The 24,660-nt window shown below is 52.2% G+C and overlaps 2 protein-coding genes and 1 pseudogene across 8 annotated transcripts; 1 reads left to right on the top strand and 2 right to left on the bottom strand.

The window, feature by feature from the left end:
- Nucleotides 1-606: 606 nt before the first annotated feature.
- LOC123838836 (tubulin alpha-1B chain-like) lies at nt 607-2,922 on the bottom strand (annotated as a pseudogene). Its single transcript, XR_010410302.1, has 3 exons — nt 2,787-2,922; nt 2,307-2,455; nt 607-1,539 (listed from the first exon to the last, which is right to left on the bottom strand). The product of XR_010410302.1 is annotated as a tubulin alpha-1B chain-like (transcript).
- Nucleotides 2,923-15,819: 12,897 nt separating this feature from the next.
- Nucleotides 15,820-19,683, top strand: LOC123838838 (tubulin alpha-4A chain). Its single transcript, XM_064587087.1, has 4 exons — nt 15,820-15,932; nt 17,710-17,932; nt 18,240-18,388; nt 18,639-19,683. The coding sequence occupies exons 1-4, from the start codon at nt 15,930-15,932 to the stop codon at nt 19,608-19,610; spliced, it is 1,347 nt and encodes a 448-aa protein (XP_064443157.1). The 5' UTR covers nt 15,820-15,929; the 3' UTR covers nt 19,611-19,683.
- A 1,455-nt stretch (nt 19,684-21,138) lies between these two features.
- On the bottom strand, nt 21,139-24,653 carry STK16 (serine/threonine kinase 16). 6 transcript variants are annotated; one of them, XM_064587089.1, is made up of 8 exons: nt 24,518-24,653; nt 23,941-24,130; nt 23,145-23,364; nt 22,758-22,891; nt 22,467-22,587; nt 22,257-22,361; nt 21,752-21,873; nt 21,139-21,636 (listed from the first exon to the last, which is right to left on the bottom strand). In XM_064587089.1, exons 2-8 carry the CDS (start codon nt 24,024-24,026, stop codon nt 21,498-21,500), a joined length of 927 nt encoding a protein of 308 aa, XP_064443159.1. In that variant the 5' UTR covers nt 24,027-24,130; nt 24,518-24,653; the 3' UTR covers nt 21,139-21,497. The 6 variants fall into 6 exon arrangements, with proteins under 6 accessions (XP_064443159.1, XP_045727049.1, XP_064443158.1 ...); XM_045871093.2 differs by having other exon boundaries at nt 22,257-22,352; nt 24,518-24,651; XM_064587088.1 differs by lacking the exon at nt 24,518-24,653 and adding an exon at nt 24,335-24,511.
- Nucleotides 24,654-24,660: the final 7 nt, after the last annotated feature.

The raw sequence follows: 24,660 nt of genomic DNA, 5'->3' as shown, positions 1-24,660 counted from the left end.
TGCCTGGAAAAGACAGAGCTCCGATCTGTAGGGTGGGGGTAATGAGTGCCGGCTCTGGCGGCTCTGGCAGACTACTTACTCGGAGGCGCACTTGTGACCCTCCTGTGTGAGAGCCAGGCTCCTGTTGCAGCCCTGGGTGGCTGGGGCCGACTTCACTCCCCTCCTGCCCCGGGGGTTCCCTGTTGATGCTGCAGCCTACGTGGGTGCCACCCGGAAGGGCAGGGGAGTTCCTGCGTCACGGGGTGAAGGCTTAAGCAGTGGAGGAACGGAGCCAGGGGATACATTTCCCCACCCTCACCTCCTCTCCTGCCCCCTCACCCAAGGGCTGATTCAGAGATGCCATTTATTCGGCAGCATCTTCTCTGGGGTGAATTCTGCCTCCTTCTCTGAGGTACTCTCTCAGATCCCCATTCAGCTTCCTGGAATCGCACGCTTTAATAAAATCTGGAACCAGATCTAGTTTCTGGGGCACCTAGGCTAAGATCCCAGCCTTCCTATCTCTCTTGAAGGAGAAACCCCTGCTCCGCAAATTTTCCCCAGAGAAAAAGACACTTGCGAGATGGTAAGGCTACAGCACTTTATTTAGGATAGACACACGGGATTCCCCTAGTATTCATCCCCCTCCTCTTCTCCCTCCCCCTCCACACTATCCATGCCTACCTCCTCGTAATCCTTCTCCAGGGCCACCATATCCTCCCGGGCCTCCGAGAACTCCCCCTCCTCCATGCCCTCGCCCACGTACCAGTGCACAAAGGCCCTCTTGGCATACATCAGGTCGAACTTGTGGTCCAGGCGGGCCCAGGCCTCGGCGATGGCGGTCGTGTTGCTCAGCATGCACACGGCGCGCTGCACCTTGGCCAGGTCGCCCCCAGGCACCACGGTGGGGGGCTGGTAGTTGATCCCAACCTTGAAGCCCGTGGGGCACCAGTCCACAAACTGAATACTGCGCTTGGTCTTGATGGCGGCGATGGTGGCCATGTACTTGCCGTGACGGGGGTCACACTTCACCATCTGGTTGGCAGGCTCGAAGCAGGCGTTGGTGATCTCGGCCACCGACAGCTGCTCGTGGTAGGCCTTCTCCGCAGAGATGACTGGCGCGTAGGTGGCCAGGGGGAAGTGGATGCGAGGGTAGGGCACCAGGTTGGTCTGGAACTCCGTCAGGTCCACGTTGAGGGCCCCGTCGAAGCGCAGGGAGGCCGTGATGGAGGACACGATCTGGCTGATGAGCCGGTTGAGGTTGGTGTAGGTGGGGCGCTCGATGTCCAGGTTGCGGCGGCAGATGTCATAGATGGCCTCGTTGTCCACCATGAAGGCACAGTCCGAGTGCTCCAGGGTGGTGTGGGTGGTCAGGATGGAGTTGTAAGGCTCCACCACGGCTGTGGACACCTGGGGGGCGGGGTAGATGGAGAACTCCAGCTTGGATTTCTTGCCATAGTCAACGGAGAGCCGCTCCATCAGGAGTGAGGTGAAGCCAGAGCCGGTGCCCCCTCCGAAGCTGTGGAACACCAGGAAGCCCTGGAGTCCCGTGCACTGGTCGGCCTAGAAAGTGGAAGGTGAAGGGAAATGTGGGATATGAAGCACAGCTGAGGAAAAGGAAAAAACCAGCTGTTTCAAATTCCCCAAAACTTTCATTAAATCCTTGGAAGACTTTTCCAAGAGCACAAAGCAGGCCCATTCTCTCTCCTCTTGTTCTCCTCCTCTCTAAACCCTCCTGAAGTCTCTAACACACAGCTCTCTAGAATCTCATGACATAGTCATTTTTGTCCTCATAACATCATAACCCGCCCAGCTCCATACCTGCTTACCCCTGACTTAATTTCACATGTTTCATGTTCCCTACTGAGGTCAACAATCCAGGAACCTGATCCCCATCCTTGGTAGAGGCCAAATTTGATCATAGAGCCTTGGGTCAGGACTATTTGGATCCCTGTTTTTCACAGGGCCTTCTGCCCACATCCCTGCAACACAAGGTGATATTCTGGGAATCCCTATGGACCTCCACAGCTTGGCCAGACAGCCCATGGTCATGTTTGCCCTGGGGGCCACTCTGCCCAGCCTTGGACCAGTTGCTATAGGAGGTAAAGAGGACACCCAACTCCAGGCCAGAGTGCACACTCTGCCTCCCTTGATCAGTATGCAGGGCCCCTCCTCACTGGTCCTGACCCTGCATCTTTAAAACTCATCCACAAATAAAATAAAGTAAAATAAAACTCACCCAGGAGGCTCTCTTCCTGTCTGGTGTCCAGACTTCTTAGCTGAAGGAATCCAGATTCCCCCTTCCCCAGCCCTCAGCCACCACCACTCACCAGCTTCTGAATTCAGTCCAGTACCAGGTCGATGAGCTCCTTTCCAATGGTGTAGTGACCCTGGGCATAGTTATTGGCAGCGTCTTCCTTGCCAGCAATGAACTGCTCTGGATAGAAGAGCTGCTGGTACATGCCCGTCCGAATTTCATTTGCAATGGGCAGAGTTTTACGCACCCCCCCTCCCCTTGCAGCCTGGCTCCCCAAGTTAACCAGAAAGGGCGGGGCCACCAGGCCCCTAGTCCTACCCTAGAGGAGCCCCATTCATGCTGGTGTTATGGCCCTTGACTTTTAGTATTCTTCAATAAAAAGGAAAGGGATATAGAGCTACCCTGAGACTCTGGAGCTTAGGGCAGCAGATCTGTGATTTAATTGGCTACTACTCCTGGCAACTACAAATTCTAGTGCCCCAGGTATGGGGAAGGATGGGCTGTGGTGCCCAAGACAAGGTGACATATGTGACAGAGACTGATCATCACTCACCAATCACAGTGGGCTCCAGGTCCACAAACACGGCCTGGGGCACATGCTTCCCAGCCCCAGTTTCACTAAAGAAGGTGTTGAAGGAGTCGTCCCCTTCACCAATGGTCTTATCACTAGGCATCTGTCCATCTGGTTGGACCCCATGTTCCAAGCAGTAGAGCTCCCAGCAGGCATTGCCAGTTTGCACATTGGCCTGCCCCACATGCACTGAGAAGCACTCATGCTGAGTAGGCAAAGTGCAGAGAACACTCTTAGCAAAGAGAAGCCTGTCATGCCTGGACACGGTTGCTGCCTGCAATCCTTTCTTGAGTGGTTCTCTGGCTGAGAGCAAAGGTTGCTGCCCTCCTTGCCCCACCTCCTGTGTCTAAGGAATTACTTGTGGCCTTGAGGATCCACAGGCAGTGGCTCCGGGGGCTGGGCCAAAATCCTCAGAGGAAGCAGATGTGGGCAGTTTTAAGATTATAGAGTCTTAGTCTCAGTGACTAAGCGTCTTAAGAAGTGTTGAGGGGATCAGATGAGCCTGGCAAAACATGATAGTCAACCCACCCGTGTTCAGAAAGAAATGAAGGGCCATGGGTGAGCAAAGTAAGATCCAAGTGAGGTTTCAGGGATCTGAGACAAGGGAGAGGTTTTGAAAGCAGGAATAACTCTAGATTCGCTGGCTAGAAATGCCAGCAAGGAAGGGAAGAGTGGGCCTGGAATGGTAGGGGGTATGCTGTTCTTTCCTCTCTTGGGTGTGCATAATTCTGGAGTAGAGTGGAGTGGGGCTGGGAAAAAGGTCTTCCCTACATGATTCAAGGCTGGTGGTCAAAGACCGTTTGGCCCCTAAAGCAGTACTGGGATAAACTACCTGGTCCTGGAAATCAGAAAGGTCCACGCCCTTCCTGGGGAGCCCCATGAGAATCAAGAAGGTTGGACACTCTTGCTTCATCCAACACTCTGAGCCTCTGCTCTGTGCCTGACGTTGTGCTGACACTGGAGATACATAGCACCCAAAGCACAGTCCCTGCCCTCCAGTAGCCCACTGGGCAGGGAAGGGAGACTTTCATATGTTAATAGGGGTGGGACAGCATGGTAAGTGGGATACCAGAGTAGGCCTTCTTGCTCTGCTTGAGAATTACCCCAGACCTTGAAAACAAAATGAGCACATCCATCAGGTTTCCCCAAGCTTCAAGGCTTAACCATGTGGAGGATGTGGAGAAATGGGACTCCTTAGGCAGTTGGTAGAAGCCTAAATTGATGCATCTCTTTTGGAGAAAAATTGGGCAAGATCTAGGAGAGCTGATGACACTCTTGCTCTAGAGAAGTTCTCACACAGGTAAACAAGAACAGGTGCAAGAAGACTCACAGCACCATAGCAACAGAAACCAATTAAATGTCCTTCAACAGGAGAAAATGGATGAAGAATGATTCAGAAGTAGAAATGGATGAACTACAAGAAAGGATCTTACCAGGGTGCCTGGGTGGCTCAGTCGTTAAGCGTCTGCCTTCGGCTCAGGTCATGATCCCAGCATCCTGGGATCGAGCCCCACATTGGGCTCCATGCTCAGTGGGAGGCCTGCTTCTCCCTCTCCCACTCCCCCTGCTTGTGTTCCCTCTCTTGCTGTCTCTGTCCGTCAACTAAATAAAACTTTAAAAAAAGAAAAAAACCCAACAAAAAAAAAGAAAAGAAAAGAAAAGAAAAAACCCCAACAACAACAAAAAAGAAATAATCTTACCAAAAAATTTTTACGGGGAAAAAGAAAAGCAAATTAGGGAAGAATCATACAAAATGATACCATTTATAAAAATCTTTAGCTCGTAAAACAATGCTGTGCGTCATTTACGGATATATTTATATTTTGCTATATATTCTTGTAGTGCATGTGTATTACAAAAATAAGGAGAGCAAGTGAAAATATTAACACTAATTTGGAACAAAGGTTCTCTCTGGTAGAAGACGGAGGTGCATGCAGTTGGAGAGAGATTCTATTTCTTTTAATATTTTTTTTAAAGATTTTATTTATTTATTTGAGACAGAATGAGAGAGAGAGAGAGAGCTCATGAGAGGGGGGAGGGTCAGAGGGAGAAGCAGGCTCCCCGCCGAGCAGGGAGCCCGATGCGGGACTCGATCCAGGGACTCCAGGATCATGACCCGAGCCGAAGGCAGCCGCCCAACCAACTGAACCACCCAGGCGCCCCGAGAGATTCTATTTCTTAAGCTGGGTAGCAGGTGTTTATTATATTATTCTTTACACTTTCCTGCCTGGAATATTTCATAATTTTTAATGAGGATACTTTCTCCATAAATTTAACAGTTGCCTGACTTTTTAAATATGATGCAAGGGCCTTGACTTATGATTTTGAGATGACTGGGATTAAATCATACATCGTCATTACTTCTCTACTTGCCTTGAGCAAGAGTATTAACCTCTGTGGGCCTCCCTCCATCCCATGAACTGGGGCAAATAAGAGCCCCCTCCTAGAATTACGATGGGGATTAAATGAAAGAAGGCATATAAGTTACCTGGCTCACTGCATGACACATATTGGGGGTACCATACCTGTTGGGTCCCCTTACCAACTCCCATCCCCCAACCGTGCTGTCATAGTAAGAGAAGGTAATGAATTAAGCTGGGGGGTGTTCAGGGACACAAGGACTCCAGAAATCCCTGTATCCCACAGGGAGGACTGACAGGGCTTACCAGTCCACTGGCAAGGCCAGCGCTGGCTGTTGTAACTTCAAGCCTGCCCAGGCTCTGTCTACAAAGCCAGACACCATCTTGGCGCCCATGACTGCCAGCCCACGCAAGGCATCTCTGACCTCTTGGGTATACTTGAGATGCTAGAAATGATGCTGTGGGGCAACAGGTTTGAGGCAAAGAACTCAACCCCTGGAATCACATAGATTTAGGATGAACCCCCATCCCTCTATGACCTCAGACAAGTTACTTCTCTTTAGCTGCTCTAGTGCCCTTTCCTTGATTGTAAAAATAGTATGATCTCGTATGTGGCGGGCTTTGTCATTATATCATTTAGTTCCCCTGTGCTAAGCATTAATTAGGGGCCAGGCACTGTGCTAAGCACTCCACATACATTATTATACATTTCATCTTCATGACAACCCCATAGGTAGGTAGTTTCATGATGCCGATTTGCACATGAGGAAACTGACCCACAGAGAGCTTAAGCAACTAGCTGAAGGTCATGAGCAAAACCAGTAATATTCAGAGTGGGAGCTTGGCTCCAACCATGCTCTTCACTGCTCTTCTATCCCTCCTGGTGGGGAGCCTGGCAAATGATATCAAATGAGCCCCACGCACAGCCAGGTCTCGATAAGAGGGCGCACCCTCCCTTCCCCGCCACCTCTTCACTGTCTCTATTGAAATAAGAGGTCAGATCAGATGCATCAGCTGGACAGGGCTGTGAGGATGCTTGCCCACAGCTGGGAGGTAAGACCAGAGGCCAAGGGTGAATCTGCTGTGGGGCCCAGGGTTTGTAAAATGCCTGTATTTCCTGCTCCAGTCCTGCTTACTCCATACTCCTTACCCCTAAATCCAGAACCCCTCAGCAGCCACATCCTGGTTACATCACCCTGTCCTCCACCCTTGCATGTGCTCTCACATACCGGCACAATTGGGGGGCCACACTCACGTCTGGAAGTCTCTTTCCCTCTCCCCACCTCACATGCCCACACACTAGCCCCTGGAACACTTGGACTTCCCAAGGATCCCTCACACCACCCACTGGGGTGCACTAGGACCCTCACTAGCATGTTCAGCCCCCCACCCCTGCTCACCATGCTGCTTGGCTGGGGGCTGGCTTGGGTTGTCTGTCTGTCTGTCTGCTGCTCGATGAGAGGTAGATATGGGTCTGTGAGAGACCCACAGCCACTGGCCTCCTTATACTCTCCGATCATCTCTCAGTGGGGAAAATGTAGTCAGAAACGGCCCCAGGAGGACAGGCCTGTTGACCTGGTTACCAAGCGCTGGGCCTGGGCTCAAACAGGGCAGCAAGGTGGGGTGGCTAGAGGAGGGGTTCGGCTGGTCACCCCACACAGGTACACAGTGTCTGCACTCAGGCACACAATCCCATTTCCTGGTGGCTCAGCGGTCTCTCGCAGGTGGGAGAGGATTCAGAAATCAAAGCCCCTGAGCTCCAGCTGCAAGGCCACCCCTAGGGTGGGTGAGGACTGGAAGTGGAATGTGAGTGGCACTAAGAAGAGTGCACTAAACTGGAAATAACAAGTCCTAGGGCAAGAGATCAAGCCTCAGGGCCTTCGGGGTGCAAACTCAGGCTATTATAGGAACATAGGAATTAGAGCTCAGTCTTAGGGCCAGCTCTGGCATTTAAGTTCTTTTCCCACCTCAGTTTGTGTATCTGTAGAATGGGGAAAGGTAGTATGGTGAGGATGAAACCATATAAACTAAGAGTGCTTAGTCTAGAATTGCTGTTATTCTCCACAGGGAAAGCACGATGAGGAGCAGGGGCTCAGGGCTACTTGTCATGGTCTCTCCCCATTCTAAGCAAGTGGCTGCGGGCATCACTTGGCCTTATTTCCCCACAGGAGTCTCCCTATGGCCTTAGGCAAACTTCTGAAATACAAATGTTAATCTTTCACATTTGTATCCCATTTTGTGGCTCTTGAGGTGGCTACACCCCTTATCTCCTTTGAGTCCCTCAACAGCTTTGTGAGGTAGGCAAGGCGGGGCCTCCATTTCCTTGAGAAAGAAAAGGAAATGGAAGCCTCTTGCCCGGTTTGCCCAAGGTCACGTGGGGGCTCATTAGTGGTGGAATTGAAATTCACCTGGGACTCAGGCTCAGTGCTTCTCCCCTTTCCACAAGACAGAGCTTTCACTGTCCCTCATCCCCCTCCTATGTCTTTATCTCCTTCCTTTCCATCTTAAATTCCACGGTGGCCATGATCACTCCCTTGCTTCCCTCCAGCTTCAGCATCCTCGTTTGACTAAATCACAACCCTGGTTCTTCACCAACTGTGCGCCTGTCCTGACCCAGCTAAACAGTGGCTATAGAAAAATCCAGAACTGGGCTGACTGACCTGACTTCAAATGTATGACCACTAACCTCAAATGGCCTCTAATGCTGACTAGAAACCACACTGCGCCTCTCCATCCAGTCATTCTTCCAGTCAGCAACCATGACCAGGAATAGGAATGCCAGCTTTAGCAAATAAAGGAATTTTATCTAACAACCTTATCCACGAAGCAGTTGCTAATATGAAACTTCAGTCAAGGTGCCAAATGGTGGGGGAGTTATTTTGAGTTTGGGGGCTTTTTTCAGAGCCCTTCTCAACACAGTATGCCAGGGAATGACCCAGAATATCAAGAGGGTTAACTCCGATTTTGACTGTGGAGTGCAGTCATCACTCTCCCAACTGGAATTAAGAGACCAAAATCCCCAGAGAGAATACACGGCCAACCAACACTTCAAAGGTAAGCAAGCCCAGCCTACACTGGGTTGATCCATGAAGCCATAGACCTCAGGAATTATTATCCAGATGGAGGCATTTGGTTTCCCAGAGGGCCCACTGGACTCAAAACCTTCTTGTCTTCAACTTCCCAACTGGCCTTCAAAGTTGGGCATCTCAAGAGTCAATGTAGACATCACCAACTCTGGAAAGAAAACTATCCTAAAGGTAGGCAGGGGGGAAGATCTTATGTACAACAGAGTAAAGAGACTGAGATTTTAAAGCATATTAATGTATCTCAGTTATGAAATGAGAGGAAATCCATATCTTAATTTCTTCAACAAATATTTATTGAGTGTCTGTTATGTGCCAAGCACTATTCCAAGTGCCAAGGATAGAGTGGTGGACAAAGAGTCTGTGCTTTTTTTTTTTTTTTAAAGATTTTATTTATTTATTTGAGACGGAGAGAATGAGAGACAGAGAGCATGAGAGGGAGGAGGGTCAGAGGGAGAAGCAGACTCCCCGCCGAGCAGGGAGCCCGATGCGGGACTTGATCCCGGGACTCCAGGATCATGACCTGAGCCGAAGGCAGTCGCCTAACCAAATGAGCCACCCAGGCGCCCCGAGTCTGTGCTCTTAAAGAGCTTACATTTTCATGGAGAAGACAGATAATAAATAAAAAAAAAAAAGAAAGGAAATTTCAGATAGAAATAAACACATGAAGAAAATAAACCAGGATAATGGCACAGAAAGAGATGGGGAGCCTACTATTGAGAGGGAACAGCTCTCTAAGAAGCTGATGTGAAAGAAAGAAGAAAGAAAGAAAGAAAGAAAGAAAGAAAGAAAGAAAGAAAGAAAGAAAGAAAGAAAGAAAGAAAGAAAGAAGGAAGGAAGGAAGGAAGGAAGGAAGGAAGGAAGGAAGGAAGGAAGGAAGGAAGGGAAAGAAGCTGATGTTTGAACTGAGACCGAATGCCAAGGAGTCAGCCATAACAAGATCTGGATCATAGTGCTCCAGGTCGAGAGAATGGTGAGGCCAAAGGAGCCAACCTGGTGTGTTCAAGGAGAAGGAGGGAGAGAGGGAGGGAGCTCTGCAAGCTGAAAACACAGAGGTAAAGGAGTCTTGAAAGAATGGCTTCCATGACTGGGGCAATGGGAGGGTTTAAGCAAGCATCATTGCCTACTTTGTGTTTTAGAGAGATTATTGCCGCTGCTGTGTAGAGGAAGCATTATAAGGGTAAGCAAGCCCAGGAGTTCCAAAGGAAAAGCAGGAAGCCCATTAGGAGGCTACTTCTGGCATCCAGGCATGAGGGATGGTGGTGTGGACTGGGGCAGGGATTGTGGGAAGTAGCTGGGTTCAAAATAAAGTTATAGGACACACTAATGTGGGGTGTGCAGATCTACCCAACAGCCTTACCTGCCCCCTGCCTCTATTTTGTCTTTGCTGGCAGGGTCCTGAATTTGTATAATTATTTACCCTTCCACTTGCTCAAGGAAGATGGCCTTTCCCAGGCCTAGGTGTGAGTATAAATTAGTCTAAACTATTAATGGTAATTCCAGTCCCTCCTTCCAATGACTGGTTTAGGCAAGGGGCTAGTGAGATATAAGGGAAATCTACAAGGATGCTTGAAGGCAAGGTTTTCCTCCCTGATAAAAAGAGACTATGGGAGGACTTCCACCTTCCCAGCCTTAGCAAATGAGGACATGACACTTGGAGCTGCTGCAGCCATTTTGTGATCATAAGGGAAGATGCCACCAGCCCATTGAGGATGCCAGAGCAGATAGCTTGAAATACTGGAGCTGTTGGTAACATCACCGAATCAACCCTGGGACTGCCCTACACTCAGATTTCTTGCAGGATAATAAATATCCTCATTGTTTAAGCCTCTGTTAGTTAGGCTTTCCGTTATTTGCGGCCAAGAAAAGTCTAACCAAAAAAGAGAGGAAGGAGAAAGGGAAAGAGAAATGTAGGATGATTCTAGGTTTTTAACGTAAGCACGTGGGTAGAAGCCTTGGAAGCCTTAGGACAGAAACATTTTTGGCAGGGAGCAGGGTGAGAGTGGGACATTGGGAGTTTTACTTTGAATGTGTGATATTTGAGATGTCTAACAGGCTTTCAAGTGGTAATGTCAAAAAAAGCAAATAAGCATGTGAGTCTGATATTCAGAGAAGTCCTAAAGGACATATAAATTTGAGACTTATCAGCACGAAGGTGATATTTCTTTCTATTCTATTCTTTCTCTTTGGTTTGTGAATGTATACATTCTTTTTTAATAACCCTAAAATGTTACAGTAACTTTTTATTAAGGACATTTAAAAATACACCCCAAAGTAGAGATAATATAATAAAACCCCATATACTCATCACTTACCTTCAACAATTGCCCCTTCAGGGAGGAAAAGAGAGCCTGGGACTGAACTATGGGAAACATCTATTAGGGGTAAGCCATCAAAGACGACCGAAAAGGAATGGCTGGGACCAAGAGAGGGGTGTGTCACTGAAGCCAAGAAGAAAGTGTTTCAAGGAGGAAGGAAGGATCAACTATCTCAAATATTGGTGAGAGGCTGAAAAAGATGTAAAAACGTGATCTTTGGCTTTGGTCAGTTGGAAGTCACTAGGGATTTTGGCAAGAACATCTCAGCAGAGCATGTGAACCAAGCCTGCGTGGACAGTGAAGAGGAGACAAGATGTGAAGATATCCCTTTGGAAAGATTGTGCTGTGAGAAGGAGGACAGCTGGTAGATGCTCCAGTCTAAAAAAATGGAAGGATATGCACTAAGGCTCAGTTCCACCTTTCCCAGATGGAATCAGTGGAGACATTTTAAATGTTGAGGACCTTGCTGCACTGCTCCAAGACAGAGGTGAGACTCTGGGAAGGGGTTAGAAAAGATGGAGATAGCAAAGGGCAAGGGGAGGAGGGAAAGAGATCCAAAGAGAGAGAGTGGTCTGCTGGACACCCTTGTAGGGTAGACAGACTAAGCAGTGATTCATTTGGGAAAATGAAGTGCCCAGCATCACCTTCTAGATTCTGTACATGTATGTGGATGTCCAAGTTCTCAGGGCGCCTGGGTGGCTCAGTTGGTTAAACATCTGCTTTCAGCTCAGGTCGTGACCCCAGGGTCCTGGGATCGAGTCCCACATCAGGCTCCCTACTCAGCGGGGAGTCTGCTTCTCCCTCTGCCCCGCCCCCACTGCTGTGCTCTCTCACTTGTGCGTGCGCTCTCTCTCTATCTCTCAAATAAATAAATAAAATCTTTAAAAAAATGTTCAAGTTTTCAATCTGGTAATATAGATTGCTACCTGTATACCCATCCAGATATTATGGCCCTAGTTCAGGAGACACATACACACTCACAGTCACGTGCACACGTCTAACAAGCCTGTTAGACATCTCAAATATCACACATTCAGAGTGTACACACACACACACACACAGAGGCAGAAGCAGAATCTGTATTCCATTAACATGCCTTGGACGTTTCTCCTTGCCCCCTTGTCTTCTCCATCTTGCCCGCCAGAAGGCCTGCTCAGGGGCTATAAACTCCTTGCTAAGGGCCAGGGTAACATAAATATGTTACAGTTGAGCATATGATGGTAAATGGTGGACTGGGTGATTTGGAGTAGCTTGCTGTCCATCCTGAGAAGTAGTCACCACCCAGCTCCATTTGTTGCCCTACTGGTTTCCTACTGCTGTTGTAACAAATTGCTACAGACTTAGTAGCTTAAAACAACACAAATTTATTATCCTATAGTTCTGGAGATGAGAAGTCCAAAAGAGGTCTTATGGGGATTACAATACTCCGATTTATAAGAAAAATATGTATGTGGTTATTGAGATGACCAAAATATATTCCTCATATATATTCGGTCTTTGTCTAGGATTCCTGGCTCACAGCTGCCAAAACTCTTGGAATTTCATAAGTGTTGAGAGTGATAAAGATATCTTTTGTTATGTTTATGACATAAGCACCTAAGTTTTGGAAAGCACCTAAGGTCGGGGGCTGGTTGCCAGTAGAACCAACCACGTGTTAGAGGGTTGGAACTTTCAGTCCCTTCTTCACCTCCAGAGAGGGGAGAGGGGCTGGAGAGTGAATGCAAACACCAAGGGTCAATGATTCCACAACCATGCCTGTGTATGGAAGTACACCCCCCACTGGAATTAATACCAGAACCTATTTAGGTATAAATGAACTCAAGGCGTTGGCAGGGTTGCCTTCCCTCTAGAGATTCTAGAGGAGAATCTGTTCCTTGCTTTTTCCTTCTTCTAGAGACTGCTCATATTTCTTGACTCATGGCTTCCTTCCATCTTGAAAGCCAATAATGACATCACTTTGACCTCTGCTTCTGACCTCTCCTTCCTTGATTGTCTCCCTCTTCCACTTATAAAGACCTTTGTGATTATATCGGCCCACCCAGAAAATGTAGAAGAACCTCACCTCAAGATCTTTACCTTAGTCACATCTGCAGTCTTCTGCCATGTAAGGTAACATAGTCAGAGGGTCCAGGGTTTAAAATGTGGACATCTTTGGGGGACTATTAACTCTGCCCATCACAGTTGCTAAATGAGAATGCAGGCCTGCAGATCTTCCAATTCTTTTCAAGATAAGCTAGAAATCTGGATTTTTATACGACTGTGCAGAAAGAACATGTTGAGACTGCTCCTTAGAAAGGTCTGCTTGTAAGATCAACCCTTGGCTGGCATCTGAGAACTTGGCTCTTAGAGTGTTTTCAAGTCAATGGTTAAAGGATCAGGATGGTTTGTTGTGCCTAGACTGTGTGTGTAAAGAATGTGGTTTATGCTGTAGGGGCGCCTGGGTGGTTCAGTTGGTTAAGTGTCTGACTCTTGATTTCAGCTCAGGTCATGTTCTCAGGGTTGTGAGATCGAGCCCCGCATTAGCATTAGCATTAGCGTGGAGCCTGCTTACGATTCTCTCTCTCCCTTTCTCTCTGCCCTTCCCCCCCTCAAATAAATAAATAAATAAATAAATAAATAAATAAATATATATATATATATATATTTTAAAGAATATGGTTTATGCTGAACAGCTGCTTTTCTTCTAGGAGTCTGGAATTTGGGTATGTGCAAGGCAGAGGTGTCTCTGTGACCAGCCCTCACCATGAACCTTAGGTGCTGAGTCTCTAACAGGCTTCCTTGGGCAGAACCACTGCAGGGAAATGTTGCTCCATTTTCATTTTGGAGGAAGAGAATGCTGTGTGAGCCCTCCTGGGAGGGAGAGGACATAGATTCTGCTTGTGTCTTTTCCCTTTATGGTCCAGCTGTGCAGCCTTCCTACATCACTGTAATAAACCTTAGCTAGGGGGTTATTTATTAACTTTATGCTGAGTCCTTCTAGTAAATCTCCTGACATGGGGGTGGTCTTGGGATGCTCCAGCACAAAGGTAGTTCCTGCTTTTTTTCATATTCTAAACGCTGTGGGGATGAACACTGTGAAGGTCAAACAAAACAATTCTGAGAGGGAACTTGGTCTCCAGGCTGCCAATTTGCAGCTTCTGGCTTCTTAGAGTTCTACCCTAATTTTATTCCCATCTCTGAAGTGAAACAATTCTGACACACATTTAGCAAATGCTTACCACGTGCTGAGCACTATGCTAGGATCTAGGGACGCAAAGATGAATAAGATCCAATCCTTACCTGGAATGAGTTTGCAATTTCTAAGACGGACCTGTACACAAATAACTGCAAGCTGGTGTGCTAGCACGCTACAGAAAACAAATAAGATGCTCTAAGAATCCATGCAGCTGCTTACATGGTGCTTTGCTATGTACACATCCCTACATTCATCTGGTCCTCACAATCTGAAGTTATCCCTGTTTCACAAAGGAAGAACCTGAACCTGAAGGTCAAAGGAATTTAAGGTTTTGCCTGAGAGAGCTCAGGTCTTTTACCAGACTCATTCTGCTGGGATTGGGGTGCACAAGGGGAAAAGGAGGGCCCGGGGAAGGTCTGCAAGAGACCATATGTTCTGTAATCACCAAGGGTCCTTGCTCTGTAGAGACCATGACCCCACTTCCCAAAGCAACTTCACTATATGCCCTTGCCACTTTCCATTTTTATGAATGAGTCTTGTTCTCCCAACCATGTGGCAAGTGCATAGGGAAGAGAGACCTTGTCATGCTTCACTGTGTTCCTTTCCATGCCTTGCCCAAATAAGGTGTCAATTAGGAATTCTGTTGGTAGGAAGTTGCCATTGCTAGTTATTTTAGCCTACTGTGCTGTCAGACGGCTCTGGTCCTAGGAAACAAGGGATTAGCCTGGGAGACAGGTTTCTTCAGGGCATGCCGATGGGTACATGGGACACTTCCTGATGATTTCCCCAGTGAAGGGAGATAGCTAGAAAATGTAAGGTATGTAAGGGAAAGCAGAAGTAGATGGATAAGGGGCGCCTGGATGGCTCAGTCGATTAAGCAGCTGCCTTCCGCTGGGATCATGATCTCAGGGTCTTGGGATCGAGCCTGTATCCGGCTCCCTGCTCAGCGGGGAGTCTGCTTCTCCCTCTGTGCTCTCTCTCCCTCTCCCGCTCTCTCTCTCTCAAATAAATAAATAAAATCTTAAAAAAAAAAAGTAGAGGGAAAAGGCCATTCTTGCAACAAATGGAAATGAAATGTGGAAAGAAGGAATAACTGCTGTTGAGGCCTCGGCCTGAGCGCCAAGGGCGTTAAGATGCCGGTCACAGATCCCTGCGGGGAACAGGAGAAGATGAGAAAGTCAAAACTCAGCTATGATACCAGAATCTCCACGTTTTTTCCTCATCAGAGTCAACACACATTTTGATACCTCACAACAATGCAGACAGTGTGGAATCACTGTCTCCTTTTCACCGATGAATATGCCAAGGACACAGTGAGGTTAGGTCACCTGCCCAAGGTCACATAGGGCAGTCCGGATGCGAATCCAGGTCCTGAGGGCTTCCGCCCAGAGCTCTGGCGGTTCTGGCAGCAGGGAAGCGGGCAGGTGGCGGTGGCGAGGGCTCACTAATAGTGACGGCGTTGATGACGGGGCCACTGACCCGCCTGTAGCCAGCGAGCCGCGCCAGATTCCTGGGGTCGGCCCTCGCAGACAGGCTGCAGGGCTCGGCTCTGTGGGGTACTCTGAGGGATTGGCACCCTGGGGCTCAGACTGTGCAGCTCCTGGTCCTCGGCCGCCCACAGGCATTGGCGAAGGCCAGCCGTCCCGGCCGAGGACCAGCAGGCCGTGTGCCGCTGTAAGGGGTTCCCCCGGAACTGGCCAGAGCCTCCAGGGAGGCAGGGCGGGGAGGGGGGCACGGGGGAAGGCCCGCGGCAGCCACTTCGCAAGGACAGCCTCTACAGCACTCGGCCTAAGTCAGAACACCTGGGCGATGGGCGCCCCCATGACTCAGGTGCAGGCGAGATGCGCCCTGGCACCGCGCCCTGCACCCCTGCAGTGGAGATCGGGAGCCCAGGGTGTCAGCTCAAAACCTGGAGCGAAGGGCTAAGGCCCGGATCGCTACACCTAACCCAAGTCCGACAGGTGAGAGGCCAGGACAGGGCAGGGGGAGGGAACCCGCCCTGACCCCACCCTTCGGGGGCCGCCTACCATTCGGGGGCGTGGCCTCCGGGCCGCTCAGCCCCTAGTGGGCGAGCGCAGCGCGCGGGCCCCGCCCCCCGCCTATAAGAGCGGTGCGGCACTGCAGCTAGCGCAGTTCTCACTGAGACCCGTCACCCGGACTCTACGTGAGACCCACCGCCCGGACTCACCATGGTGAGTGCGGCCCCGCGGGGATCGCGCCCCTCCCCTTATTGCCCTTCTCCTTCGGGACCCTCCATCCCGGGATGCTCCGGACCCCCCATCCGACGTTCCGGGTCTCGAGGAGGTGCGAGGGTTTGTGCATTCCCCCACCCCCACTCTCTTCTGGTGACTTTGGCCGAGCCGTGCTGTCCACTTTTGGAGGCTGGGGAAGGGGAATGGAGTGGGGTGGGATTCTTTGCTAGCTGAGAGGAGTCCTTCTGGAAATCGCCTCCTGCTCCACCAAGCATTTGTGCCCTCACCCTCCTGAAGGGGAGTCGTGATCCCGCGCCCAGTCCTTTCCGCGGATGAGGGAGACCCGCTGGGCTGCCCTCCGCCCCTAGCCTCCCCCCCCCCCCCCCAGCCGGACCCCCGCTCCCTGGATCTGACCGAACACGTGCTTAGCCCAAGAAGGTGGTAGGGGGTCAGATTACTTGGTCCAGCATCCCCTTTTCCTCCGACTGTGTGTGCATCCCTCCTACCCACAGGCCCCCCCCCCCCGTGACTCAGCACCCCGCTTCTGAGCCGGGAGGGGTGGCGGGAATGGGGTTCGGCGTTGTGAGGCGAGCCGGCCCCTCTCCAGCCGGAGCCGAGTGAACGGACGGGCAGAGACAGCTGGCGCTGAGCGAGAGCGCGGGCCCAGGCCAGGTTGGGGGGAGGGGAAAGAGGTGTGTGTAGGGGGGTGGTATTTATAGCCCAAGAACGGGGGCCGAAATCCAATCTTCACTTTCGGCTGGGATGTAACTGGAAAGAATCTAGAAGGGGGGCGAATGCAGGGCCCGGGTGCAGGATGGCGCTCACCCTCTGCAGGGCAAGGCGGGTTACCTCTGGGGCCTCACCGCAGGTTCCGCTTCCTTTTCTGGGTATTTGGAAACCGTCACCCCGCCATTTCGGTGTTGGGAAGGGAGGCTGCGCTGGGCCCTGCGCCGCACCGCTTTGGCTCTTTAGGGGTTAATTTCAAACTGGCAGGGATGAGCCTAAGGCGGCGAGTGCCCCAGTGCCCACAGCCCTTATTGCCTGTGCCTGCCATCTGCACTCTCTGCTATTTCCGTGAGGGCTACACGGTGGATGAAGGTGGTGAAGACACCCAGAGTGCGGGGGTGGAGGTGGGGAGAGGAGCCAGCTGGGATTGATCCCCAGAGCCAGATGGGATTTAAAGGTGGGGGAGAGGGCATCCTGATGGCCAGGGTGTGTGGTCAGTTGATGGCAGACCAGAAGGCTGAGACATCTCTGCAGCCCACAGGAAAGAAAGGGGGAGAGGGTTCTAAGAAATTCTAGTTGTTCCCCTTGAGGGCTTCTGGCTATAAACTCATGCCTCGGGCAAACCTGTCCCTTCTCAGGCTGGAGAAGGTGGCTTTGGGAGTAGAAAGCTGGAAACAGCTGAGAAGTCGTGTGTCCTTGTCTTTTACTGCAGTGTCTGCCTGTCTTTCATATGCACTTGCCCTCTCTGTCCTCCCTGAGTGTCTTGTCAGTGTGGCAGGGTCATGTGGAGCCACAGCTCTTACTTGACAAGTTTCCCACAGAGGAGTGAGCTAAGGGATTTGCCCTACTGGGTGGGTGTTTCCAGTTGTTAAGTCCTATGCGGGGGAGCCTGGGCAGGCTTCTAGCCTCTTCCGACCTCTGCCCAGCCCCAGGCCTCCACTTTCGCCAACTGAGCCATCCTCGCCAGTAGGTGATCGGGTGGAAGAGAGGCTCATGAGGTGAGGACTGCAGATGTGGGGCTTATGCTGTGTCCCCTCTCTTTATCCCTCAGCGCGAATGCATCTCAGTCCATGTGGGGCAGGCAGGTGTCCAGATGGGCAATGCCTGTTGGGAGCTCTACTGTCTGGAACATGGGATCCAGCCTGATGGGCAGATGCCCAGCGACAAGACCATCGGTGGAGGGGATGACTCCTTCACCACCTTCTTCTGTGAAACCGGTGCTGGGAAGCATGTGCCCCGGGCTGTGTTTGTGGATCTGGAGCCCACTGTGATTGGTGAGATGAAGATGGGGTGGAATTGAGGGGAGCAGACAGTGACTCTAAGCTCTCTGGAGAGCTGGTGTCTAGACCTGGCTTTCCTGGTGCTACACACTCTTTGCCCTGTTTGCAGCTGCAGAAGGGAGGCTGATCGCAAGCCAGCCTGGGTGGCGGGCTCCGGGTTTCTCACACGCTGGTATCACAGGCTGGCAGAAGGATGAGCTTTTCCATACATCTGACCGCAGCTGCCACACTGGGGGAGGGAGATCCCCGCTGAGCACAGCCTTGTGGTTTGTGCCCTGACGATGTGTTTGCGCCCTTCCAGATGAGATCCGAAATGGCCCATACCGGCAGCTCTTCCACCCAGAGCAGCTCATCACCGGGAAGGAGGACGCTGCTAACAACTATGCCCGTGGTCACTATACCATTGGCAAGGAGATCATCGACCCAGTACTGGACCGGATCCGCAAGCTGGTGAGAATTTGGGTTGGAAGGGAGGGGGCTTTTGAGATGATGCTAATGGTCAGGAACACAGTTTTGTCAGGATCCATTTTGGGGGGAGTCATCTCTAATTTTATGTGTTCCAGAGCATGCTGCCACTATGAGATACTTTCTAGTCTCTGCCCTGAGTCCCGAAAGAGTTTAGGCTTTTGTGGAGCCAGAAGGTAGAGTTCTTCAGGCCCCTGGCCTACCTACACTGCTCTTTCTCTTTCCTGCCTTTCAGTCTGACCAGTGCACGGGACTCCAGGGCTTCCTGGTGTTCCACAGCTTCGGAGGGGGCACCGGCTCTGGCTTCACCTCACTCCTGATGGAGCGGCTCTCCGTTGACTATGGCAAGAAATCCAAGCTGGAGTTCTCCATCTACCCCGCCCCCCAGGTGTCCACAGCCGTGGTGGAGCCTTACAACTCCATCCTGACCACCCACACCACCCTGGAGCACTCGGACTGTGCCTTCATGGTGGACAACGAGGCCATCTATGACATCTGCCGCCGCAACCTGGACATCGAGCGCCCCACCTACACCAACCTCAACCGGCTCATCAGCCAGATCGTGTCCTCCATCACGGCCTCCCTGCGCTTCGACGGGGCCCTCAACGTGGACCTGACGGAGTTCCAGACCAACCTGGTGCCCTACCCTCGCATCCACTTCCCCCTGGCCACCTACGCGCCAGTCATCTCTGCGGAGAAGGCCTACCACGAGCAGCTGTCGGTGGCCGAGATCACCAACGCCTGCTTCGAGCCTGCCAACCAGATGGTGAAGTGTGACCCCCGTCACGGCAAGTACATGGCCTGCTGCCTGCTGTACCGGGGCGACGTGGTGCCCAAGGACGTCAACGCCGCCATCGCCGCCATCAAGACCAAGCGCAGTATTCAGTTTGTGGACTGGTGCCCCACGGGCTTCAAGGTTGGGATCAACTACCAGCCCCCCACCGTGGTGCCCGGGGGCGACCTGGCCAAGGTGCAGCGCGCCGTGTGCATGCTGAGCAACACGACCGCCATCGCCGAGGCCTGGGCCCGCCTGGACCACAAGTTCGACCTGATGTATGCCAAGAGGGCCTTTGTGCACTGGTACGTGGGCGAGGGCATGGAGGAGGGGGAGTTCTCGGAGGCCCGGGAGGATATGGCGGCCCTGGAGAAGGATTACGAGGAGGTGGGCATCGACTCCTATGAGGACGAGGATGAGGGAGAAGAATAGAACAGCTGCCTGGAGCCCACTCACAATGTTTATTGCAAAATCCTTTCGAAATAAACAGTCTCCTTGCACGGTTTCTTGTCCCCTCTGAGTGCTTGAGCTTCTGCTGCCTTCCCGTCTGTGCTGTGGCCGCCCGCTGCTTCTGCTGCCGCCCTCATTCTTTGCTGCCTATAACCCTTTTCCCTTCTGTGGCTGAAGGTGAGACCTGCCAAGGGGTCTTTGCCAGGCCCGAGGAAATGTGACCCCAGGGACCTTGATGTAAGACCCCTGGGGTGCCCAGGATGGTAGAGAGGAAATGAGGACTGACTCCCGGACCTGTCTGTCCAGCCACAAGCTGTTGAAAGATGCAAGTTTTCACTTCCTTTCCAAAGTAGGAGTTTAAGTCTAGCAGTTTCTGTATTTGAGTTAGACTGTTACCCTATTCTTCCTGCTGCTTCTGCATTCACCGACTCTGGAAGCTTGGCCCGGGCACCTCTGCGTGATGAGGGCCTGGGAGCGGGGCCGGGCTGGACCTCAGTTCCTGGGCATGGAGCCTAGTCATGAGCTTGGGGGATGGGAGGGGACAAGGGCGAGCTCCCAGGGTGGTCTGTGCCACCGCACCTCCGAGCAGCTTCGCACAGCCGTCTCTCTTGCTGCATTGCTGGGGCCTAGGGCCGTGCCATTAAAAGTCAGGTCGTCTCCCCTGTTTGTTCTTTTTTTCTGGCCTCAGCCTCTAAGCTAGCCGGGGGAGCCTCCCACCAGGGCCCTGGGGAAATTTCCAACATTGCTAATAGGCACCCCAGGACCCACATCGACGTCAGCACATGGGGGTGAGCCTGGCTGGGGAAGGGGGGCAGGGGATGAAGCTTCGATCTCCGGAGCAGAAGATGTCAGCCCTGCCCTGCCCTCCCCCTCCCTGGTGATTCAGGGACGCAGTGCCCTTCCCTCGGGAACAGGTCTCAAGCCCAGCAAAGGCAGGGCCCCTGTTTACTCAGCAGAGTAGGGCAGGAAGTGGCAGCTGGATACTGCCACACCACACTGGCCTCATTAATCATTAACCATGTGTGAGCTGGAACACTCTGGGAGAAACTGTGGGCCAAACGGCTGCCACCTCCACTCCCCTTGCCCCAGGGCTGAGGCTGGGAGAGACCTGTTAAGTTGCTGTCCAAAAGCTTCCTTAGGTGTCTCCACCCAGAAGCCCTTGCCTGGCAAACCGGCTGGGCTGCTGTGACTCAGCTACCCACTCCTGGGAATGAAGGAGAGAACAAATTGAACGTGCTTCTGGGGAGCCCTGGTGCCAGTTCTTAGCAGAGAAGCCAGCTTGATCCAGAACAGCTTTAAGTTTTTGAATAAGGCAAGCTAGAAGAATTGCCTCCTCCCAGCTAGCCAGATCTAAGATAAGGACACCTGTCTCCTTAGGCGGAATGACACAGTCATGCCATTCCTCACTACGCCAGTCCTTCTTCCCAGTCTGTTCCCTTGGAAATGGCAACCAGACCTCGGGCCCCTGGCACCTCTTCTTTCTCACTCCAGGAACAATGAGACTAAGAGGTACACCAAGCTGCTTTCACTTTATTCTTCTATTTATACATTCTCCTGCTCCCAGATGTGAAGGCAGACCATGATGTAAGCTCAGCAGTCCTGCTCAGAGCCTTTCTAGGTTCTTTCAGTTTCCCTTTCCCCATCTCCCACCCTCGTCCACCCCAACTCAGTCAGTCCCTCTGTCCAGTTGTTGCTCTTGGGAGATAAGAGAACAGAAGCAGAGAAATAAGACTGAGTTGACTGTCTCCATCCACCTGCCCCCAATGACAAGACAGCAGTCCTGGAGAGACTGGACGGAGATTCTAATGAGGGACGGGAGCCTCCTTCCAAGGCACAGGGACCACCTTCTCAACGTGGCCACTGGTTCGTTCAGATCTGGGTGCTGTGCTGGCCCGAAGCTGGGGGCTGAAGTGCCTCCAACTGACTGAGGAGGACAGAAATGGGAGGGCGCTGCTGGGGGTCTACAGTCATCATTGAGGTGAGCAGCTGCCGCAAGGCCGAAGAATGCCTGTGGAAGGAGGCAGGCAGGGTGATCAGAGGGTTCCTATTTTCCGTGCTAAGGTTCCAACTCCGCTAACGTCAGGGCGGAGTCTGAAATGGTTGGTGCCCCCTCTATTGCTCACCTGGGGCTCTGCGGGATGCTGAGTTGGTTCTGCACAGCAAGGGCCACACTGTCACCCTTCTGGAACACCATGTCATATGGGCCTTCCCCAAACATCATGGCATATAGCACGCAGCCTAGGGACTGAGCATAACTTGGTTATTCTTTGACAGGGGACCAATGGAGGTGATAAGCTAAAAAGAATATGCTGACCTCAGCCACATGACACCACCAGGGTCCAGAGAAACCGCCCGTTAGCTGGAGGCCTCTGCACCCCTTGACTAGCCACTGCTTTCAGCCCTGACACTTCGCTGTACTCGCTCTGTTCAAAGGGCAGGATTATACCACTTCCTGAGCAGCTGAATACAGTGTCAGTGACAGTTCCCAGGAAGGAAGTCGAGGGGGATGGGGACATACACCGTTCCTGGGGCCCCATGCACTCGAACCCAAAGCTCTGCCCCTCTGCCACACAGCAGGTACAGAGTAGCACTCCTCCCCACCCATGTGCCCAGCCTCACACTCCTCACCCAGACGTCAGTCCGCTCGTCGATGACACAGTGGCTCTGCACGGAGAAGAGCTCCGGGGCCCGGTAGGAAATGGTGCATCGCTGGGCTGCCCAGTCCTGGAACAGCTCAAACAAGGGGCACAGGTCACAGTCATGTGACCAAATTGGGGGATGCAAGAGAAAAGGTTGAGGGTGGGGAACAGGAGGGCAAAGGAACCTGGACACTCTTACCTGCAGGGTCAGAGCCTGGCGGGAGCCCTCCACGTGGATGCAAGCTTGATTCATGGAACCCAAGTCCATTAAAACCGGCTGCCCGTCATCTCCAAGCAAGATATTAGTGGGCTTCAGGTCCCTGTAGGGAAGTGGAAATGGCCCATGAGCATCCCTGGATAGGGAGGTTAGAATCCCTGGGGGCAAAAGAATCATGGGGACTGTTCCTTGGGAGGAGAGCAGAGACCTCTCATTCCTTTTGGTGAGGCTCTTCCTTTCTGCCCCATAAGCACACAGGGCCCTCCCACTGACCTGTGGGCGAAACCTCTGGCATGAATGGCCTCAAGGCCTCTGCAGATACCCAGCAGCAGCTGAAGGATTTGATCTTCAGTCAAGAAGTTGCCTTTGTCCTTCAACCTTTCTATCTCGTTCCACAGCGTACCCCTCTGCAACACAAGTGTCCCCATAGTTGGACATGTTTTCTGAGCCTCTGCTCCCTCAGCCTGATCCCTTCCCTGTGTCAGAGCCTAGCAACTCTTTCACCACACACACTACACACCTCCCAGTCCCACTAGACCCCAAATCTGAAGCGGTCAACCCCAGGACATGGTCTCTGCTTCCTAACATACTTGGCTACTCACACAGCCCTCGGTAGATGACTCTGTTGCAAGCCCCTCCATTGCCAGGAGACTTTCTGACCTTGAAGAAGGGCAGCAGCAACCAGGCCTCATGTTTAGTGCCCCGCTCCCTCAGACAAGAAGCCACAAGGCGAAGGATGTTGGGGTGATGGAAGAGGCGATGCATGTCTGCTTCTCGTTGGGCCTCCTCCCGATCCTGCTGCTCGTGACACAGGATCCGCTTCAGGGCGTAGAAGTGTCCATCATGCAACCCCTCCACTAGGTCCACATAGCTGAACCCACTGTGGGCCAAAGGGGTCAGTGAAGGACCACGGTCACCTCCCATACGGCTCGGACCCAGAGGAACTCCCTGGGGAGAAGGGGAGGGGGGGTATCTTTCCCAGTTAGCAGAAACCCTCCCAAGATGTAGCTTCAAGAGAAGTCTGAAGATTTTACACTTTGAACTCAAGAGTAGGAACACAGTAATCCCTGGTCACAATGCACTGCTCTGCACATGACAAATGCTCCATAAATACTACATGAGTAACAGTCAACATTTACCAAGTGCTGGGAACCAGGCACTGGGTGGAATGTTTTATAGGCATTATCATATTTAATCCTCACAACTCCATCAGCGACAAAAGACAATTATCTCCGTTAAGCAGATGAAGAAACCACGGCTTTTCGAGGTCACACAAGGTGGATCCAGGAGGCCTGGCTCCAGAATCCACTTTCTTGACTACCATGTCACTAGGCTCTGTCAGGTGAGCTAAAGGATAGGTTAAGAGAATAAAACTTTTGTGCCCCTATCATGTGCAGACTGCTGTCCTTCAATCACCAGAACCTGGGGACTAGCTAAGTGATTTCCAAACACTCACCCCTCCCCCAGTTTCTGGATGAAGAGGTAGCGCTTATTGTCAATGATGACAGTTCCCCGAGAGCAGACACACAGCGCGTGGCCCATAGTGTCTCAGTCATCCTCCTCAAGGGCGGTCTGAGGTGGCCGACAGCTTCGTCCAAGTTAAGTGGGCTCTTCCAGGCGATGCGCTGGGGGCCCAGCGGATCATGCTGGAAGGAAAAGAATAGCAGGGTCGTGGGTCAGGCACGATCCAGACGACCCCTGCAGTACCAATGTGGAGAGCGGGCGCCCGGGTCTCGGAACGTAGAGAAAATGCGCTCTGGCGACGCCAGCTCCAAGAAGGGTGGGGTCAGGTGCCTTAAAGCCTCCGGCCACGCAGCGACTGCAAGGCCGCTTCCTCCAACCCAGCCCACCTTTGAGCGGCCCCCGCTCCCACGGCCGTCGGGGCGCCACGGCAGGGCAGAGGGTAGTTCGGCGGGGTGCGAGGTCCGGGCCCACCCCTGGCAGAGGCCACCCCCGGGAAGGGCCCATCCCCAGCCTCGGCGCGCAGAGCCCGGGGCGGGGGAGGGGGGAGCCAACCCGGACACCCCACTGACCTGGCTCGGGCTGGAGAGAAGCGCCGGGGACCGGAAGAAGTGCATACGTCATCAGGCCGCGCCGGCGTAACGGCCCGCGGTATCCTAGCAACCGCTGGGCATCGGGATAATGTGGGGGCACGGAGCCGAGAGGCCGGGGCCGG

This window comes from Mirounga angustirostris, unplaced genomic scaffold (assembly GCF_029215605.1).
Source record: "Mirounga angustirostris isolate CCGP_5_RB_7025 unplaced genomic scaffold, mMirAng1.0.hap1 SCAF_3, whole genome shotgun sequence".
Lineage (NCBI taxonomy): Eukaryota > Metazoa > Chordata > Mammalia > Carnivora > Phocidae > Mirounga > Mirounga angustirostris.
Note: the sequence above shows the minus strand (reverse complement) of the source record. Positions and strands in the feature narration are given on the sequence as shown.

What these genes read in the sequence shown, in the direction of transcription:
- LOC123838838 (XM_064587087.1), top strand. An exon ending in TCTGGAGCCCACTGTGATTG is followed by an intron (nt 17,933 to 18,239) that starts GTGAGATGAAGA and finishes GCGCCCTTCCAG; the next exon opens with ATGAGATCCGAAATGGCCCA. An exon ending in TGGACCGGATCCGCAAGCTG is followed by an intron (nt 18,389 to 18,638) that starts GTGAGAATTTGG and finishes CCTGCCTTTCAG; the next exon opens with TCTGACCAGTGCACGGGACT.
- STK16 (XM_064587089.1), bottom strand. Translation starts at nt 24,026, where the DNA reads ATGGGCCACGCGCTGTGTGTCTGCTCTCGGGGAACTGTCATCATTGAC. An exon ending in GCCAGGCTCTGACCCTGCAG is followed by an intron (nt 22,362 to 22,466) that starts GTAAGAGTGTCC and finishes CCCTTGTTTGAG; the next exon opens with CTGTTCCAGGACTGGGCAGC. An exon ending in ACGAGCGGACTGACGTCTGG is followed by an intron (nt 21,874 to 22,256) that starts GTGAGGAGTGTG and finishes AGTTATGCTCAG; the next exon opens with TCCCTAGGCTGCGTGCTATA.